The sequence below is a fragment of the Hyperoodon ampullatus genome (genome assembly GCF_949752795.1).
Source record: "Hyperoodon ampullatus genome assembly, chromosome: 2".
Lineage (NCBI taxonomy): Eukaryota > Metazoa > Chordata > Mammalia > Artiodactyla > Ziphiidae > Hyperoodon > Hyperoodon ampullatus.
The window spans coordinates 164,991,141-165,012,686 of record NC_136915.1 but is presented as its reverse complement, the minus strand read 5'-3'; the positions used below and the strand labels follow the sequence as shown (position 1 = coordinate 165,012,686).

General features: G+C 36.7%; 1 protein-coding gene across 1 annotated transcript in view; it reads right to left on the bottom strand.

Annotated features, from left to right (window-relative positions):
* Positions 1–21,546, bottom strand: part of COP1 (COP1 E3 ubiquitin ligase) — a gene marked incomplete at its 5' end in the record, with an annotated part of 242,055 nt that overhangs the window by 83,947 nt on the left and 136,562 nt on the right. The window contains one exon of the mRNA XM_079698724.1: positions 2,165–2,308. Coding sequence (XP_079554850.1) covers positions 2,165–2,308 — 144 coding nt within the window. The remainder of the gene's footprint in view (positions 1–2,164; positions 2,309–21,546) is intronic.

The following is a 21,546-nucleotide window of genomic DNA, read 5'->3' as shown; positions in this document are numbered from 1 at the left end:
ACCCTTTCAAAATGGTTTACATGAGTTCACAATCATTATTCTGCCCACAATACATCTGGGAAGAAAGGTATCATATAATTCCCAGATTTTTCAATTGAAACTACCAAATTATGACCTGTAACCACTTTTCATGCTCGTCATGAGCTGGAAGATGGATATGATGAGCCTAAAGTTGCTACTGGCCATCCTTGATACGTGAGAAAAGCATGTCTGTAAGTGAAGATAATAGAGGCCAAGGGGGCACGAACATGCCATGGCAGAATGACAGACCTAATCAGACTGTTTAGGCCCCTAGATCCAGTTGTGCCCAATCATATAAACTAATAAACTGGTTTGAATTGGATTTCTGTATTTACACCCAAATCTTAACTAATATAAGTGTATGACTGAAATTTCAATTAAATGCATTTAACAGTTAGAATTAAACTTTTAACATTTATGGTTTCAGCTATTCTCAAATGTTTCAAAACTGAGAATGTGACATCTAAAAATACACTCTTTTTTTTGTTATTGAGCTGCATAAGCTGCTTATAAATTTTGGAGATTAATCCTTTGTCAGTTGCTTCATTTGCAAATATTTTCTCCCATTCTGAGGGTTGTCTTTTGGTCTTGTTTATGGTTTCCTTTGCTGTGCAAAAGCTCTGAAGTTTCATTAGGTCCCATTTGTTTATTTTTGTTTTTATTTCCATTTCTCTAGGAGGTGGGTCAAAAAAGAATCTTGCTGTGATTTATGTCATAGAGTGTTCTGCCTATGTTTTCCTCTAAGAGTTTGATAGTTTCTGGCCTTACATTTAGGTCTTTAATCCATTTTGAGCTTATTTTTGTGTATGGTGTTAGGGAGCGATCTAATCTCATACTTTTACACATACCTGTCCAGTTTTCCCAGCACCACTTATTAAAGAGGTTGTCCTTTCTCCACTGTACATTCCTGCCTCCTTTATCAAAGATAAGGTGACCATATGTGCGTGGGTTTATCTCTGGGCTTTCTATCCTGTTCCATTGATCTACCTTTCTGTTTTTGTGCCAGTACCACACTGTTTTGATTACTGTAGCTTTGTAGTATAGTCTGAAGTCAGGGAGCCTGATTCCTCCAGCTCCGCTTTTCATTCTCAAGATTGCTTTGGCTATTTGGGGTCTTTTGTGTTTCCATACAAATTGTGAAATTTTTTGTTCTAGTTCTGTGAAAAATACCAGTGGTAGTTTGATAGGGATTGCATTGAATCTGTAGATTGCCTTGGGTAGTAGAGTCATTTTCACAATGCTGATTCTTCTTTGCAGCTGTATTTACAATAGCCCGGAGATGGAAACAACCTAAGTGTCCATCATCGGATGAATGGAAAAAGAAGATGTGGCACATATATACAATGGAATATTACTCAGCCATAAAAAGAAAAGAAATTGAGCTATTTGTAATGAGGTGGATAGACCTAGAGTCTGTCATACAGAGTGAAGTAAGTCAGAAAGAGAAAGACAAATACCGTATGCTAACACATATATATGGAATTTTAAGAAAAAAAAATGTCATGAAGAACCTAGGGTTAAGACGGGAATAAAGACACAGACCTACTAAGAACGGACTTGAGGATATGGGGAGGGGGAAGGGTAAGCTGTGACAAACTGAGAGAGTGGCATGGACATATATACACTACCAAACATAAAATAGATAGCTAGTGGGAAGCAGCCGCATAGCACAAGGAGATCAGCTATGTGGCTTGTGACCACCTAGAGGGGTGGGATAGGGAGGATGGGAGGGAGGGACACACAAGAGGGAAGAGATATGGGAACATATGTATATGTATAACTGATTCACTTTGTCATAAAGCAGAAACTAACACACCACTGTAAAGCAATTATACCCCAATAAAGATGTTAAAAAAAAATACCCCATGAAAGGCCATCTACAATAAAGACCGTTATTTGATTAAATGAAAGAAAGAGGATTTTCATTTGGCAAAGAGAAAAACACTAACTACTAACCCCCACAGGGAAAAAGAAACCCATGTCTATAAAAAAGATATTCTGATGTATCCTCTGTATACAATTAAAGTGTTCACCATGAATGAGTAAGGAGTCTCACAAAAAGGTACCATAACAAACTCATACTAATTATAGATACTAACTGTTATATACACACTGCATTATGCCAAGGAAATAATGTAAATACCTGATTTTGGAATTGCAGGTCATTTCATTTTCAGGGTAATGAATATCCACCGCATCCTGAATGACTGTGCCATATTCATAGACTTTAATCTTCTTTGTAACCCCAGCAATTGCAAAGTAGTCACAATCCCGGTCAAATTCAATACTAAGAGCAAAAGTACATACGTGGGTCAGTTAGACTATTTACCTACCCTTGTGATGTTTACAGTGACAACATTTCAGAATTTGTTTTTTTCTATTTCTAAAGTGATTCTGTCTACAAGGATAATAGATATACTTGAAATGCCCTCAAATTGTACTAGGCCTTATGTCCAGATTAAGTCATTATCAAGGCATATAAAATTACAAGTGGTGGAGAACTGTGCACAGCTACACAATTCTGAACCATAGATGGTTCCTGTGTTCTTAGTAACTTGACATGGTTTTCAATTTGGTTTTAGTAACCATATTACAAACAACACACCCAACTGTCAAGGCTAACAAGTTATACTGTAAAAGTAGTGAGGTAAGATTCAATAGTTTGGTATATTAAAAATACATTAAAAGAGAATTGCCAATAAATCTTTTCATAAATTCTAGCTATTTCCCTTCCTACCATACTGTGGGGATGATAGGATTTCACAATTTTTTAAGTTATTTTAATAAATAAATGAGTACACAAGCTGAATTACTGAAGCAATTAAGGAAGAGGTGATGACAAAAGGATAAAATACACATAAGAATGGAATCTTTGAATAATCATTATGTTTCCCCCAATCCATTTCTAATCTCCCAATCAGATATGATCTCTCTGATTTATGAACCACAAACAAACAAGGGAAAAATTAAAAATCTCTCCAATTCAAGTTACTTAGGAAATTCACCCCTTTCTTACTGACTTTTTAATAGAAATTTCAAAATAAGTTACTTCAAAGCACAGCACAAGGCTTTATTCACCTTTATAGACCTCAACTTGGAGTCCTAAAAAAGTTGCTACATAATCAGCAAGAATACTAAGTGACCTAATGGAATTAAGAGTAAAATGAATCATCACATACATTATTTCTCAATGAGTTAAGTATCTTTCTACAAGTTTATTCATAAAATTCGAGAATACATAAGAGTTCTTATTGATATTCAACTAATTATATAATAATAATAAACATTCATTGACCACTCACTAACTATAACCACTGCACATATTAACTCATTTAATTCTCATCATAACCCTATGAGATAGGTATTAATTTATCCACATTTTACATATGAGAAAACTGAGGAATAGAGTTGAGGTAACTTGCCCAAAGCGTCTTGTAAGTGGCTAAAATGATATGCTAGTACTCTGCGTATTTCAAGCATTTACTAAATGCATACAAATACCTACATGACATACTTTTCTGCATAGATTAACTGTGATATCCTTTTACCAAAAAATATATGGTTAGTTAATAATATAGTAAGAATCTTTGCTAAGCTGTTAATAAGGAAAATAAGGACACATTAAGAATACTTCCCATAAAAATACACTTTTAAATGCTCAGTTTTCATTATAGCTTTAAATCCTTCCTTCATTTTATAAATTTTTTAAAGGAATTTGATTAAATGTCAATGACTATTGCACAATTCAGCAAATGCTCCCTCCAATACAGTATGACTGTAGCAATGCAATAGATTTATCTGTACAACAATTTCAGCTGAACTGCTGTCTCAGCTAATGTCATCTGCCCTGTGGACTCTAATCCAACATAACTGTATCGATGGCAACTATTCATCTATCCCAACTCAATTTATACTCACAGCCTCATGCCACAGAAGGAGAAATATTACTGTGTCTGTCAAAGGACAGAGTTTTCAGAAACCTTATCCTTAACTTAGGAAATTTTGTTATGGCTGAGACTTCAAGGGAATACCAGTTATGTTATCTCTAAATACTTTTCCTCCTCCTACAAACATGCATGGCTAATAAGTCAAAAACATTCCAAATGTTGTACGAGTAAAAGTCAACATGCCACTTCCAAATTATTTGTTTTTAATACAAAAAAAGTTTAAACACTAACTTATTAAAATAAAAGTCAAAAGATACTGCAGGAAGAAAACTGGCATATAAATTAAAATGCTGTCAAAGGAATGGATTTGATGATATTAAATAACTGAGTCTATTATTTCTTCCTTTGCTACCCTGTTATTCAACACAGCTCTCTTTTTTCAACAAAGGTTATTTTTTAGCTATATCAGATCATTATTAACTCCCATACTAAAAGATTAACTTTTTGTTTTGACTTTACTGCTATCGTTTTCTTACATTCTGGTTATGTTTTCTTCTTAATATGTTAGTATTACAAGGACCTAGATAGTATCCTTTTTTAATATTCTAGGATATTGAGGTTCTCTGTAGTTTAAAAACAAGATTTTAATAGAAATACTGATCAAAAAGTATAAAGAATAGTATTATTTCTAGTAAATTCTGGTTAAAAGGAAAAAGAAGACAAACAGCTTCCTTTAAAAAAAAAAAAGCAAGTACTTCCACGTAATTAAGACTCAGAATTTAAGTACTTCCAAACATGAATCATTTGTTCCCAGCCTCACACAGATTTAATCATATTTGTTCCCAAAGAAAACAAAGTTAGATTCTAGAAACAGATCATGGAATAACTCAAAAGAATAATGTAGTTTTGAGGTGCAGAGAGCTAATTCAAAATACATGGGTTCTTATTTCACAATACAGTATTTCAACTGTTTTAATTTATGAAATCTGATAAAACAAAAATAATAAACAACGATTAGTTAGGCTGAAATAAAAACAAAGTAAAAGGTAAACAAATTAAAACATACTTGCTTGTGCAATGAAATTCAAAAAAGAACTGTAGGGCCTCCCTGGTGGCGCAGTGGTTGAGAGTCCGCCTGCCGATGCAGGGGATACGGGTTCGTGCCCCGGTCTGGGAGGATCCCATATGCCGCGGAGCGGCTGGGCCCGTGAGCCATGGCTGCTGAGCCTGCGCATCCGGAGCCTGTGCTCCGCAACGGGAGAGGCCACAACAGTGAGAGGCCCGCATACCACAAAAAAAAAAAAAAAAAAAAAAAAAAGAACTGTAAAGAGTCTTGTTATACAAAATTCATTTCTGCTATCCACTATCACCAGTAATAAAACAAGTGGTTTATGAAAGTTAATTGCAATAATAAATTCAGTTTCATAGAATTTTTTAAATTTAAAAAATACACATTTTGAAAAATTATATGAATGGGGACTTAATTAAACATGAAAATAAACTGCATTTGTCTTTCACACTTGGAATGTTTCAACTGTTTTTAAAAAGTGATTTATTTAAGCAGTTATAAAATGTAATAATTCAGCTGTGGGAAACTGGCTATATTCTTTGTCAAAAGGGCCATCAGTCACGTGATTAAGCATCAAGGCAACAGGCCACACAGGACAACCGATAAATGCATACATCTAGTACAGTGTAGCATAAAGCAATGTAAAGACGTCAATATCTCAAGAAGGGAATTTTGTCAGTATTCCCACTGTCATATTTTTTTGTAATTATAAAACATGTATTAGCGAACAAGGTGAATTAATATCCCTGAACACTAGAATCCAACTTATCAAAAGAAAATGTAAAGTGGGGACTTCCCTGGTGGTCCAGTGATTAAGAATCCGCCTTCCAATACAGGGGACACAGGTTCGATACCTGGTTGGGGAACTAAGATCCCACATGCCGCGGGGCAACTAAGCCTGTGTGCCACAACTACAGAGCCCACGTGCACTGGAGTCTGCACACTGCAACTACTGAGTCTGCACGCTCTGGAGCCTGAGTGCCACAACCAGAAAGAAGCCCACACACCACAACTAGAGAGAAGCCGAGCGCCGCAAGGAAGAGCCCACATGCCGCAACTAAGACCCAATGCAGCCAAAAATAAATTTAAAAAATAGAATGAAATAAAAAATAAATAAAAAAAAAGAAAATGTAAAGTGAACAAAGATGTTAAAGGTCCAATTCATTACCATGTTAGCATGCTCCAAGAGACAGGGGCTGCTATAATTTCAAGGAAACAAAGAAAGGTTCAGAAATGGCCTTTTTAATGAAAAGAAAAGAGCAGACCTTTAAAGAATACAAACACAGGTAAAGTACATAAGAACTGAGGTTATTCAACTGACTTTCTTCCAAATAAGTAGTATTGGCGAAAACTTCCATAACATAATTAACACTATGTGTCAAGCATTGTTTTAAGCACTTTACATAAAATATATTTAATCTTCAAATCTCTACTGTATAGATAAGGAAACTGAGGTATACTAAAGTTAAGTAATTTGCTCAAAGTTCACTGGATAATTCCAAGTCAAGTCATCTAGTTTCAGAGTCTATGCTCTCAATCACTATGCAAAACTCCCATTTTAATGAGAACAAAATGGCTAGTCTTCAAGGAACACACACAAAGGCAAGATAAACAGTAATAATAACATAATGGTACCTACTACATTTTATATATGATAGTAATGACATATCATAATTCATCCTGTGCAACAATTTAAATAGAGGGAGAAAAAAAGAGAGCAAAGTAGCCTCACAGGATTTATAATTAGTGGGAAAAATTTATTATTATTATTAAAATAAGCAAATGCCAAATGATAAGAACAAAACATGCCAGAGGAATTCAAGAGTCAATGATTATGAAGGCCCACTGGAAGAAAATGGATGATGCTTGAATATTCTCATCCATCAAATAACCAGCATGCCTGCTATGTGCCAAACACTGACCTAGCTGATGGAAAACCAGGATGTTAAACCAAAACACATTTGAGAAATTTGCATAAATATGCATTAACACAAACCTGGACTATTGCAATAGCCTCCTTACAAGTCTGCCAGTCCTGAATTTTATCTTTTCTAATCCATTTGAAGGACTGATATTAGGTAAAATTTCCTAAAACACAGCTCTACTCACATAATTATCTTCATTTACTACCATGAAAAATCCAAACTCCATTACCGAAGATCCTTCATAACCTGGCTTGAATCTTTTCTTAAAACTTATTTTAAAAAATACATATATGTATAGGCAATGGTTCAAAAAGTATACAGAGAAAAGCAAGTCTCCCTCCCAGTCTTGCCAAATAAGCACCCGACTGGCCTCCCTAGAGACAATTAATAGTTACAGTTTGTGCATCCTACTAGAGTTACCCTATGCATGAATAAGCATATGTGTATTCATATTCTTTTTTTTAATTAAACACATTGGATGATATTGTACATTCTGATTTGCACATCACCCTCTTCCCCCCACCCCAATAGTATCTTGACAATCATGTCACATCAGTACATATTAGGGCTACCTCATTTTTCCCCCAGTGGTTGCACAGAATTCCAACATATGGGTATATCATAAATTATTTAACCAGTCTAGCAAGGAACATTTACTATCTAGTTTTTCACTGTTAAACAATGCTGCAATAAAATAAATACCCTTCTATGTGTGTCATTTTTCACATATGCAAGAATATCCTTAAATATACTTGGATTATGAAGTGCTAGGTCAAAAATCACATGCTTTTTAATATAGTTAAATAAAGCTAAACCTTTCTCCATCCAGATTAACACCACTAATAATTTCAATTTCGTCTCTGAATGTTCCATTTATTTTCTAAATCTAACCGAAACGCAGCTCCTCCCTGAAAATGCCGATTCCCCTAAAGCTCTCTCACGTTCCATGTTCAAATAGACTTGGAAATAAAGTCAGTGTCCTCCTTGCTATACACAGCTTCTTCCAGCCATTCTCCCTCCTCCCTAAAACCTCCCAGGCTCAAAATCTCCTGTAACTTTATATCATGTAATTTAATCCTTGTTACTCCTTCTACCAATCCATGAGTTCTTGGAAATTTTAACTTTCAGCTCAATATCACTCTCTCCAAATCTACCCTTGTCATAATTCTTAATCACTTCAATAATCACATAGATGATTATTCTAATACTCTGGTCTATCAGTTTCTTGACTTTCCCTTCTCCAAAGATCTTTTATTCTGCTCACTTCCATCTCACACAACCATGATCATACCCCAGACTTTTTGATTACCAATAATTTCATTCCCTCCATAATTTCAATTTATGACACACTGCTTTCTGACAACCACTTCCATTTGCTCCAGCTAACTCGCTGGCTCCAACAATCCTTCAGGCCTTTAAGCCCATGGGAACCTAAAAATTCACTGATTTTATCACCACTGTCCCCCTCCATGCCTTGCATATTCACTTTTTCTTTACCCACCACAAGTTATGTAGTCAATAATTAGGACTCCCTCACATATAACTCTGTACTCCTTTACCTTTTTTTTTTTTTTTTTTTTTTTTTTTGCGGTACGCAGGCCTCTCACTGTTGTGGCCTGCACTGTGAACATGGCTAGAGAAAAAAACATGTTCTCCCATCACATTTTAAATGCATAATCACCATCCTCAGGTGGAGCCCTAACACTGCCTAGGTTTATGGTAAATCTCCCTTGTCCCATATACTTTCCCATTTGCTTAAAAGAAAGGTACATACTTTCTTCATTCTTTTCAAATTTCCCATATCTCTTTCCTCTTAATCACTCTCAACAGATTATTTTGCTCTCTAGTTTATCAAAAACAAACAAAAAAAAGAATGAGAAGGTAATTTCCAAAGGCTACCACCATCACATCCTCTGGTCGCTGAGTGAAGGATCCATGCTCCTAGACCTGACCAACACGTCTACTTGTACACTAGATCCCAGCTTTGCTTGCTTACTCTAGGATTGCTTCCTCAATTCTCCACCTCTCTCCTATATCATTCATTTCTTCCATTCTCCTGGATCTTTCCAATAAGCCTTTCAACATGTTTTCTTCCTTTAAGTGAAACACAAACAAAACATCTCTTACAACCCTAGTTCTGTTTAGCTACCATCCTATTCCTTTCCTTTCTGATTGCAGAAATTTACCAAATGAGTTGTCCATACTCACCAATCCAATTCCTCTCCTCCCTTTCCCTTTAACCCCCTGGAATGAAGCTTTCACCTCCACCACTGAAAATGCTGTATCGAGGTCAACAATGACCTTCAGTTTACTAAATCTAATAGTCAAGTCTGAGTTCTTATCTTACTGGAATATCAGCAACACCTGACTTAGATGATCACTCCCTCCTCAACAGAGTTGATTTTTCTCCCACCTCACTGGCAGCTCCATCACAGAATGCATTGTTCATTCCTCCTCCTGTCTCCACTTTCACACTCTAGTATCCCAGAGTTCAGCCCTTGTCCCTCACCTCTTTTTAATCTCCATGGACTTCTTTGGGGAATCTCATCTAATCTTGAGGCTTTAAATATATACACTAATGACTATCAAATGTTTATCTCACATACAAGACCTCTCTCTGCACTACTGGTTCATGCCTACTTGACAGCTCCAATATTAATGTAACAGGCATCTTAATCTGTCCAAAAATGATTTTCTGAATTCCCCATCAAAATCTTCTTCATCTTATTAACTAACCCCATCCCTCTTTTAATTAACTTTAACAACAAATCTTTCAGCCCAACCTTCAAAATACATACAGAATCTAACCACTTCTCACTGCCACCTCTCATCCAAGCTACCATTATCCCATGTCTGTATTATTATAATAGGCTCCTTATTGGTACCCCTGCTTCCATACTTGACCCTTACAGTCTATTTTCAAACAGGTCCAATCAACATTCCTTTGGTTCAAAATAATTTAATGGCTTCCTACCTGGTCTCAAGAAAAAGGCAAAGTGATTATAAAATGGTGTATGTGATTTGCCTCCCCCTCTCCCTTGTTCCAGTTACACTGGCCTTATGGTAAACCTAGGAAATTCCAAACCTAATCCCACCTCAGGGCCAATGCACCTGATAGTCTCTGACCCTGAAGTGGTCTAATATGTTTCAAACTGCAGCTTTCTACACTCTACCCCCTGTTTTGCTGAATTACCTCCCTCTGCTTTATTTTTTTCCATAGGATTTAAAAAACTTATATCCTGTATTTTCTTCTAATACTTTGCCAGTTTCTTTTTCTTTTTTTCATTTAAATACTCATTCCATCTGAAATTTATTTTAAACTATGAGAAGAGATGTAAATTTATATTTTCACACATCATTACCTAGTAACCCCATTTACTGAATAATCTCTTTTCCCCATTTATTAGAAATGCAGTTTATATCATATAAACTAAGTTCTTATAAGAATAACTGTAGACATTCTCTGTTCATTGACTCGTACCACACAGTTTTAATTACTGATTCATCATAATATGCTATAGAATCTTGTAGGAACTAGTGTCCTTTTATTAACTGTTTTCTTCAGAATTTTCCCAAGCATCTTGTAACTATATTTTTAACACCAACTTATTTCCAAAAAAACAAAAAAAAGTATCCTATATGATATTTTCATGGCAATCATGTTAAGTTCATACACTAATTAAGGAAAATAGTATTTTTGTGATGCTTAGCCTTTCCATTTAGGCATATGCTGTATCTTTCCTTTGTTCAAATTTTGTTTCCTCAGCAGTATTTTAAATTTTTTCTTCTTTTAGATCTCCTACATTGCCGGTTAGGTTTATTATTTTCTATTTGACAACTTTCCCTAATTTTTCCATTGCAATTAGCCTGTGTGGAGTTTTGCCCCTTCTACAACCAGTTCAGATTATCTACATTGCCTACAGAATAATCTCTGTCATTTAAGAACCCAAGATTATTTGCAATAGATTTCAGCAAAGTAGTTCCTTATTACTTTTTCTTTCAGTGTACCTGTAGTTATCTCCTTAGTTTCATTTATTTCATGTACTTGAAGTTTCTCCTAGTTTTTACTTGATTAGGCTAACATGCATCTTTTATTTCTTTTAAAAAGCTTGTTGATTGAAAATCATTGTTTTTTAACAATTCATTTTTTCACATTTACCTTATTAGTTTCCTTCTAGTTTACTTAGGTTTATTTTGTTCTTTCTCTAATATCTTCAGTTAAATATTTAATTTATTTTCATACTTTCTTCTTCATTAGTTAAGAACGTAAAACAAGAAATTTTATTCTGAGCACTTTTAGCTGCATCCCATAGGTTCACATATATAAAAGCTTCACCAAAGTGGCTTCATTTCCACTTTGACTCTAGAGTTGCCAAAATAGCTTTTAAATTTCTATGTGGTGGGTTTTTTTCTATTTTCCTATTGAGTTATAAATGTCTCATATGTACACTATCTGACATATATTCTGGAACACTTCTGTGAATGCCAAGTGTTTACACTGTGATAAAATGTCTTTCTACTAAAGCATTTAAAATTAAAGATGCAACTTGAGGCACTTTAAGATCAATATATGGATTATCAAATATTTCTCATCTAAGTCTACAGCAAGTTATAATTTATACTCACTTAAATTAACTTAGCTGCAGACTCTTCATCTGTCCTAAAACACCTTTCTGTGCACAGTATAACAGTATCCTATGATAGATGGTGTTTATTAGAGAACTTTGGAAAATTGAAAATAACTTATGAAGCAAAGATTAACAGAAAGATTTTATAAAAACATCTACTAGAGAAAAAAACAATAGTTAAAAAACAAAATATCTTTTGTCCCCAAAGCTACTATGACATTTTGTCCTTTTTGCAATGTGTCTATATTTAGTAAAGTGGAGGGAACGATATGCAAGTAAAAGTTCCAATTCTTTACTTTTGAAATTGAAGTAGAAAATACATCTAACTTTTCAGTTCTGTATCCTTGGGTAGCATTTACAAGAAACCAATGAGGTTACAATATTAAATCATTAATGTCACTGCTGTGATGCTTCATCACAAAACAATATAACTATGATAAAAAGAAACTATTCAATGCTACAGAGGGCTAATCTGAAGTGAAAATGTACAGTCTAGAAAAAATTTCATAATGAATATATAAAAGTGTGTCCCCAAAATATCAGTTAGCCAGACAGACTTTAATAAAATCAGAAACTCATCTCATATTTCTTATAGAAACAAGTAGACAAAACCACTGAAGAAAAATGTAAAAGAGAAAATTTGACTCTTACTAGATTAATCCTTTCAAACCATCACAGCAGAAAAAAGAGAGAGAGACAGAGACAGAGACAGGGAGAGAGCTCTTGTTCTAAAATATTTACAGAAATGCAAAGAATTTAGGATAGCAAACACAACTATGAAAAAGAGTATCAAAGTTGTAGGATTTGCATTACCTGATTTAAAGGCTTATTATAAAACTACAATAATCAACAGAGTGTGGTACCAGTCTAAGAGCAGACATATAGGTCAATACAATAGAACAGAGTCAAGAAGTACATTCATACATATCTGCTCAATTGATTTTAAACATAGAAGCCAATGGGAAATTCATCTTTTAAACAAATAATGCTTGGAACAAGTGGATATCCATATTGGGGGAAAAACTGAACTCCAACCCCTACTTCACAATCTAATAAAAATTAACTTGGGACTTCCCTGGTGGTGCAGTGGTTAAGAATCTGCCTGCCAATTCAGGGAACATGGGTTCGAGCCCTGGTCCAGGAAGATCCCACATGTCCTGGAGCAACTAAGCCCGTGCACCACAACTACTGAGCCTACGCTCTAGAGCCCACGAGCCACAACTACTGAAGCCCGTGCGCCTAGAGCCCGTGTTCCGCAACAAGAGAAGCCACCGCAATGAGAAGCTCACGAACCGCAACGAAGAGTAGCCCCCGCTGCTGCAACTAGAGAAAGCCCGTGCATGGCAACAAAGACCCAACGAGCCAAAAATAAATAGATTAACTAATTTTAAAAAATTAACTTGAAATGGATTATGGACTTAAATGTGAAATCTAAAACTATTAAAATTATAGAAGAAAAAAAGGAGAAAAATCTTCACAATTTGTGGCAGGTGAACATTTCTGAAGGAAAGAGCTAAAATCATTTTAAAAAACTGATCACCTGGAATTCATAAAAATTAAATACTTACGTTATTTGAAAGACACCATTAATAAAAAGGCAAGTCACAGACTCAGAGAAAATACTATCAATACATATTTCTGATATCTAGAATACATAAAAAATTCTCACTATTCAATGATATTAAGGGCCTGATTTTTAAATAATGGGCAAAAGATTTGAATAGATGTTTCATAAAAGATATACAAATGGCCAATATGCACATTAAAAAGCATTAGTCGTATGGGAAACATATAGTAAAATAACAAGGAAATATCACTATATACCCACAAATAAAAAGACTGACAATGCCAGGAGTTACTGAGGATTTGGGACAAATGGAACTCTCTTACATTGCTGACTGGAATGTTAAAATAACAATCACTTTGGAAAACAGTTTGGCAGTTTCTTAAAATGTTAAGCACAAACTAATCATACAACCCAGCAATTTCAATCCCAAGAGAAATAAATATGAATGTGAATATCCAAATGACTTATATGTGAATATTCATAGCAGCTTTATTCATAATAGTCAAAAATTAGAAATAACTCAAATGTCCATCAACACATGAAGGATAAACAAATTGTGGAATATTCATTAAATGGAATATTGCTAAATAATTAACTAACTACTGATGCAGAAAACATGGATGAATCTCAAAACACGCTGAGCTAAAAAAGCTAAACACACAAGAGTACATTCTGTATGGTTCCATTTATAAGAAACTCCAGAATGATTAAACTATTCTATGATGACAGAAAGCAGATAACCAGTGGCCTGGGACAGGAGTCTGGAGAACTAAAGGCAAAGTGGCAGGAAATAAAATTTTTGGAAATGTTCTGTATTTTGACTGTGGTTTATACAATTGCCAAAATTAAAAGTAAACACTTTATTGTATGTAAATTGTACCTCAACAAGGGTGATTTTAAAAACTACCCAATTTGTGATTCTACATTTATTAAACTTAAGTTATGTAAATAATAGAACAAATTAAGCCCTCTCAAGGATGGATCAAAGAACAGTGTTTTATAATTTTAGATGCTATCAACAAAAATTACCTATTAATGTGGGAGAGGAAAAGGTAAGAGAAAGAATGTAAACACAAAAACCATTAGTAGTAGAAAAGCATCCGTGTTTCAAGATTAGTATGATATAGCTAATTATAGTGCAAGCTCTTGTCTTATTTCAAGGCATTTTTCAGCTCCACTTGATAAATAATTTTTAAAAGACACATAGGAAACTTTCCACTGAACAAACGAGGATTTGTCATTAAAAGAGTACTAAAAATCTGTAGTTATCACTCAACCAATCGACAGGCTGAGTGACAGGTCATTTGTGCTAAGTAATGATGAAGCATATAAAATAGTCAGCCAGTCATCACTAAGAGATCAGAAAATCCGATACAAACCTTTTTTTTTCATAGACACACTAAGGCCCCCAAAATATGACAGAACATTAATCAAATGTAGTAGTATGTCCTTAGAGCCTCAGCAAATCTACGAGGTCAGGAGTCAGCAAACCTGTTCTGTAAAAGGGTCAGAGAAGCTGCGCAGGTCTCTACTGAAATGACTCAACTCTGCTGTTGCAGTTCAAAATCGGCCATAGGCAATATGTAAAGGAATGGGCATGACTGTGTTCCAACAAAACTTTACTTATGGATGCTGAAATTTAAATTTCATATCATTATTATAAGTCATGTTACTGTACATCATTATGTTATTATTTTTCTTTTGATTTTTTCAACCAATTAAAAATATAAAAACCATGCTTAGCTCATGGGCCATTCAAAAATAGGTGATGGGGGGGCCGGAGGAAGATGGCGGAAGAGTAAGACGCGGAGATCACCTTCCTCCCCACAGATACATCAGAAATACATCTACACGCGGAACAACTCCAACAGAACACCTACTGAACGCTGACAGAAGACCTCAGACCCCCCAAAAGGCAAGAAACTCCCCACATACCTGGGTAGGTCAAAAGAAAAAAAGAATAAGCAGAGACAATAGGATATGGACGGGACCTGCACCAGTGGGAGGGAGCCGTGAAGGAGGGAAGGTTTCTACACACTACAAGCCCCTTCGCGGGCGGAGACTGCAGGTGGCGGAGGGGGAAAGCTTCGGAGTAGCGGAGGAGAGCACAGCAACAGGGGTGCGGAGGGCAAAGCAGAGAGATTTTGGCACAGAGGATCGGTGCCCTCAGGCACACACCAGCCCGAGAGACTTGTCTGCTCGGCCGCCAGGGCGGGCGGGGCTGGGAGCTGAGGCTCGGGTATCGGCTTTCAGTCGGAGCGCAGGGAGAGGACTGGGGCTGGCGGCAGGAAGAGACCCTGAAGGGGTTAGTGCTAGCCCGGAGGGAGTCCGGAGAAAGGGTCTGGAGCTACCGGAGAGGCAAGAGACTTTTTTCCCTTTTGTTGCCTGGTGCGCGAGGAGAGGGCATTCCCCTCCCTCCCCTCTGCCTGAGTGAGACAGAGCCCCCGAATCAGCGGCTCCTTTAAACCCGTCCTGTCTGAGCGAAGAACGGACGCCCTCCGGCGACCTACGCGCAGAGGCGGGGCCAGGTCCAAGGCTGAGACCCGGGAGCTGTGAGAGCAGAGACAGGGAAATCTCTCTGTGCAGCCTCCGAGGCAGCGGATTAAAGCTCCACGGTCCATTTGATGTGCCCTGCGTCTGTGGAGTGCATGAATGGACAGCGAATCATCCCAAATTGAGGAAGTGGACCTTGAGGACAAGATTTAAGACTTTCCCCCCCCTTTTTTTTCCTCTTTTTACAACGAATTATCTCAAATTAAGGAGGTGGACTTAGCAAGATTTCAGACTTTTCGCCCTTTTCCTCTTTTTACAACGAATTATCCCAAATCGAGGAGGTGGACTTGGAGAGCAACATTTTTGATTTTTCCCCCTGCTCTCTTTTTGTGAATGTGTATGTGTAATCTTCTGTGTAAGATTCTCTCTGTATAGCTTTGCTTCCACCATATGTCCCAGGGTTCTATCGGTCCGTGTTTTTTTTTCAATAATTACTTTTTAATTTTAATAACGCTACTATATTTCATACTTTATTCTATTTTACTTTACCTGCTCTTTCTTTTTTTCCTCCCTTCCCTTCCTCCCTCCCTCCCTCCGCTCCTCCTTTCCTTCTTTCTTTTTCTTTCCTCCATCCCTCCCTCCCTCCCACCCTTCTTCTTTCCACTTTCTTTTTCTTTCCTTCCTCCCTCCCTCCCTCCCTCCTGTCTTTCTTTCTTTCTTTCCTTCCTCCCTCCCTCCCTCTCTTCTTCCATTCACTCTTCCTTTTGCTTTCATTCCTCCCTCCCTCCCTCCTTTCTTTCCTTCTTTCTTTCCATCCTTCCTCCCTCCCTCCTTTCTTTCTTCCTTCCTTCCTTCCTTCCTTTCTTCCCTTCTTCCTTTCTTTCAATCTCTCTTTCTTTCTTCTACTAATTATTTCTCTCTACTTTTTCTCACTGTTATTCTGAGCCGGGTGGATGAAAGGCTCTTGGTGCTGCAGCCAGGAGTTAGTGCTGTGCCTCTGAAGTGGGAGAGCCAACTTCAGGACACGGGTCCACAAGAGACCTCCCAGCTCCACATAATATCAAGCAGCGAAAATCTCCCAGGGATCTCCATCTCAACACCAGCACCCAGCTTCAGTCAACGACCAGCAAGCTACAGTGCTGGTCACCCTATGCCAAGCAACTAGCAAGGCAGGAACACAACCCCACCCATTAGCAGAGAGGCTACCTAAAAACATAATAAGGCCACAGACACCCCAAAACACACCACCAGACGTGGACCTGTCCACCAGAAAGACAAGATCGAGCTTCAACCACCAGAACACAGGCATTAGTCCCCCCCACCAGGAAGCCTACACAACCTACTGAAACAACCTTAGCCACGGGGGACAGACACCAAAAACAACGGGAACTACGAATCTGCAGCCTGCAAAAAGGAGACCCCAAACACAGTAACATAAGCAAAATGAGAAAGCAGAAAAACACACAGCAGCTGAAGGAGCAAGATAAAAACCTACCAGACCTAACAAATGAAGAGGTAATAGGCAGTCTACCTGAAAAAGAATTCAGAATAATGATAGTAAAGCTGATCCAAGATTCTATTTCCCAGATCCAAAATCTTGGAAATAGAATAGACAATATGCAAGAAACAGTTAACAAGGACCTAGAAGAACTAAAGATGAATCAAGCATCGATTAAAAACACAATAAATGAAATGAAAAATACTCTAGATGGGATCAATAGCAGAATAACTGAGGCAGAAGAACGGATAAGTGAGGTGGAAGATAAAATAGTGGAAATAACTGATGCAGAGAAAAATAAAGAAAAAAGAATGAAAAGAACAGAGGACAGTCTCAGAGACCTCTGGGACAACATTAAACGCACCAACATTCGAATTATAGGGGTTCCAGAAGAAGAAGAGAAAAAGAAAGGGACTGAGAAAATATTTGAAGAGATTATAGTTGAAAACTTCCCTAATATGGGAAAGGAAATAGCTAATCAAGTCCAGGAGGCACAGAGAGTCCCATACAGAATAAATCCAAGAAGAAATACGCCAAGACACATATTAATCAAACTGTCAAAAATTAAACACAAAGAAATCATATTAAAAGCAGCAAGGGAAAAACAACAAATAACACACAAGGGAATCCCCATCAGGTTAACAGCTGATCTCTCAGCAGAAACTCTACAAGCCAGAAGGGAGTGGCAGGACATAATTAAAGTGATGAAGGAGAGAAAACTGCAACCAAGATTACTCTACCCAGCAAGGATCTCATTCAGATTTGATGGAGAAATTAAAACATTTACAGACAAGCAAAAGTTGAGAGAGTTCAGCACCACCAAACCAGCTTTACAACAAATGCTAAAGGAACTTCTCTAGGCAAGAAACACAACAGAAGGACTATACCTACAATAACGAACCCAAAGCCATTAAGGAAATGGGAATAGAAACATACATATCAATAATTACCTTAAATGTAAATGGACTAAATGCTCCCACCAAAAGACACAGAGTGGCTGAATGGATACAAAAACAAGACCCATATATATGCTGTCTACAAGAGACCCACTTCAGACCTAGAGACACATACAGATTGAAAGTAAGGGGATGGAAAAAGATATTCCATGCAAATGGAAATCAAAAGAAAGCTGGAGTAGCAATTCTTATATCAGACAAAATAGACTTTAAAATAAAGACTATTAGAAGAGACAAAGAAGGACACTACATAACGATAAAGGGATCGATCCAAGAAGAAGATATAACAATTGTAAATATTTATGCACCCAACATAGGAGCACCTCAATACATAAGGCAAATACTAACAGCCATAAAAGGGGAAATCGACAGTAACACAATCATAGTAGGGGACTTTAACACCCCACTTTCACCAATGGACAGATCATCCAAAATGAAAATAAATAAGGAAACACAAGCTTTAAATGATACATTAAACAAGATGGACTTAATTGATATTTATAGGACATTCCACCCCAAAACAACAGAATACACATTTTTCTCAAGTGCTCATGGAACATTCTCCAGGATAGATCATATCTTGGGTCACAAATCAAGCCTTGGTAAATTTAAGAAAATTGAAATTGTATCAAGTATCTTTTCCGACCACAACGCTATGAGACTAGACATCAATTACAGGAAAAGATCTGTAAAAAATACAAACACATGGAGGCTAAACAATACACTACTCAATAACGAAGTGATCACTGAAGAAATCAAAGAGGAAATTAAGAAATACCTAGAAACAAATGACAATGGAGACACGACGACCCAAAACCTATGGGACGCAGCAAAAGCAGTTCTAAGGGGGAAGTTTATAGCAATACAATCCCACCTTAAGAAACAGGAAACATTTCGAGTAAACAACCTGACCCTGCACCTAAAGCAATTAGAGAAAGAAGAACAAAAAACCCCCAAAGTTAGCAGAAGGAAAGAAATCATAAAGATCAGATCAGAAATAAATGAAAAAGAAATGAAGGAAACGATAGCAAAGATCAACCAAACTAAAAGCTGGTTCTTTGAGAAGATAAACAAAATTGACAAACCATTAGCCAGACTCATCAAGAAAAGAAGGGAGAAGACTCAAATCAATAGAATTAGAAATGAAAAAGGAGAAGTAACAACTGACACTGCAGAAATACAAAAGATCATGAGAGATTACTATAAGCAACTCTATGCCAATAAAATGGACAACCTGGAAGAAATGGACAAATTCTTAGAAATGCACAACCTACCAAGACTGACTCAGGAAGAAATAGAAAATATGAATAGACCAATCACAAGCACTGAAATTGAAACTGTGATTAAAAATCTTCCATCAAACAAAAGCCCAGGACCAGATGGCTTCACAGGCGAATTCTATCAAACATTTAGAGAAGAGCTAACACCCATCCTTCTCAAACTCTTCCAAACAATATCAGAGGAAGGAACACTCCCAAACTCATTCTACGAGGCCACCATCACCTTGATACCAAAACCAGGCAAGGATGTCACAAAGAAAGAAAACTACAGGCCAATATCACTGATGAACATAGATGCAAAAATCCTCAACAAAATACTAGCAAACAGAATCCAACAGCACATTAAAAGGATCATACACCATGATCAAGTGGGGTTTATTCCAGGAATGCAAGGATTCTTCAATATACGCAAATCAATCAATGTGATACACCATATTAACAAGTTGAAGGAGAAAAACCATATGATCATCTCAATAGATGCAGAGAAAGCTTTCGACAAAATTCAACACCCATTTATGATAAAAACCCTGCAGAAAGTAGGCATAGAGGGAACTTTCCTCAACATAATAAAGGCCATATATGACAAACCCACAGCCAACATTGTCCTTAATGGTGAAAAACTGAAACCATTTCCACTAAGATCAGGAACAAGACAAGGCTGCCCACTCTCACCACTCTTATTCAACATAGTTTTGGAAGTTTTAGCCACAGCAATCAGAGAAGAAAAGGAAATAAAAGGAATCCAAATTGGAAAAGAAGAAGTAAAGCTGTCACTGTTTGCAGATGACATGATACTATACATAGAGAATCCTAAAGATGCTACCGAAAAACTACTAGAGCTAATCAATGAATCTGGTAAAGTAGCAGGATACAAAATTAATGCACAGAAATCTCTGGCATTCCTGTACACTAATGATGAAAAATCTGAAAATGAAATCAAGAAAACACTCCCATTTACCATTGCAACAAAAAGAATAAAATATCTAGGAATAAACCTACCTAAGGAGACAAAAGACCTGTATGCAGAAAATTATAAGACACTGATGAAAGAAATTAAAGATGATATAAATAGATGGAGAGATATACCATGCTCCTGGATTGGAAGAATCAATATTGTGAAAATGACTCTACTACCCAAAGCAATCTACAGATTCAGTGCAATCCCTATCAAACTACCACTGGCATTTTTCACAGAAGTAGAACAAAAAATTTCAAAATTTGTTTGGAAAAACAAAAGACCCCGAATAGCCAAAGCAATCTTGAGAACGAAAAACGGAGCTGGAGGAATCAGGCTGCCTGACTTCAGACTATACTACAAAGCTACAGTAATTAAGACAGTGTGGTACTGGCATAAAAACAGAAAGATAGATCAGTGGATCAGGATAGAAAGCCCAGAGATAAACCCACGCACATATGGCCAACTTATCTTTGATAAAGGAGGCAGGAATGTACAGTGGAGAAAGGACAGCCTCTTCAATAAGTGGTGCTGGGAAAACTGGACAGGGACATGTAAAAGTATGAGATTAGATCATTCCCTAACACCATACACAAAAATAAGCTCAAAATGGATTAAAGACCTAAATGTAAGGCCAGAAACTATCAAACTCCTAGAGGAAAACATAGGTAGAACACTCTATGACATAAATCACAGCAAGATCCTTTTGGACCCACCTCCTAGAGAAATGGAACTAAAAACAAAGATAAACAAATGGGACCTAATGAAACTTCAAAGCTTTTGCACAGCAAAGGAAACCATAAACAAGACCAAAAGACAACCCTCAGAATGGGAGAAAATATTTGCAAATGAAGCAACTGACAAAGGATTAATCTCCAAAATTTATAAACAGCTCATGCAGCTCAATAGCAAAAAAACAAACAACCCAATCCAAAAATGGGCAGAAGACTTAAATAGGCATTTCTCCAAAGAAGATATACAGACTGCCAACAAACACATGAAAGAATGCTCAACATCATTAATCATTAGAGAAATGCAAATCAAAACTACAATGAGATATCATCTCACACCAGTCAGAATGGCCATCATCAAGAAATCTAGAAACAATAAATGCTGGAGAGGGTGTGGAGAAAAGGGAACACTCTTGCACTGCTGGTGGGAATGTGAATTGGTACAGCCACTATGGAGAACAGTATGGAGGTTCCTTAAAAAACTAAAAATAGAACTACCATATGACCCAGCAATCCCACTACTAGGCATATACCCT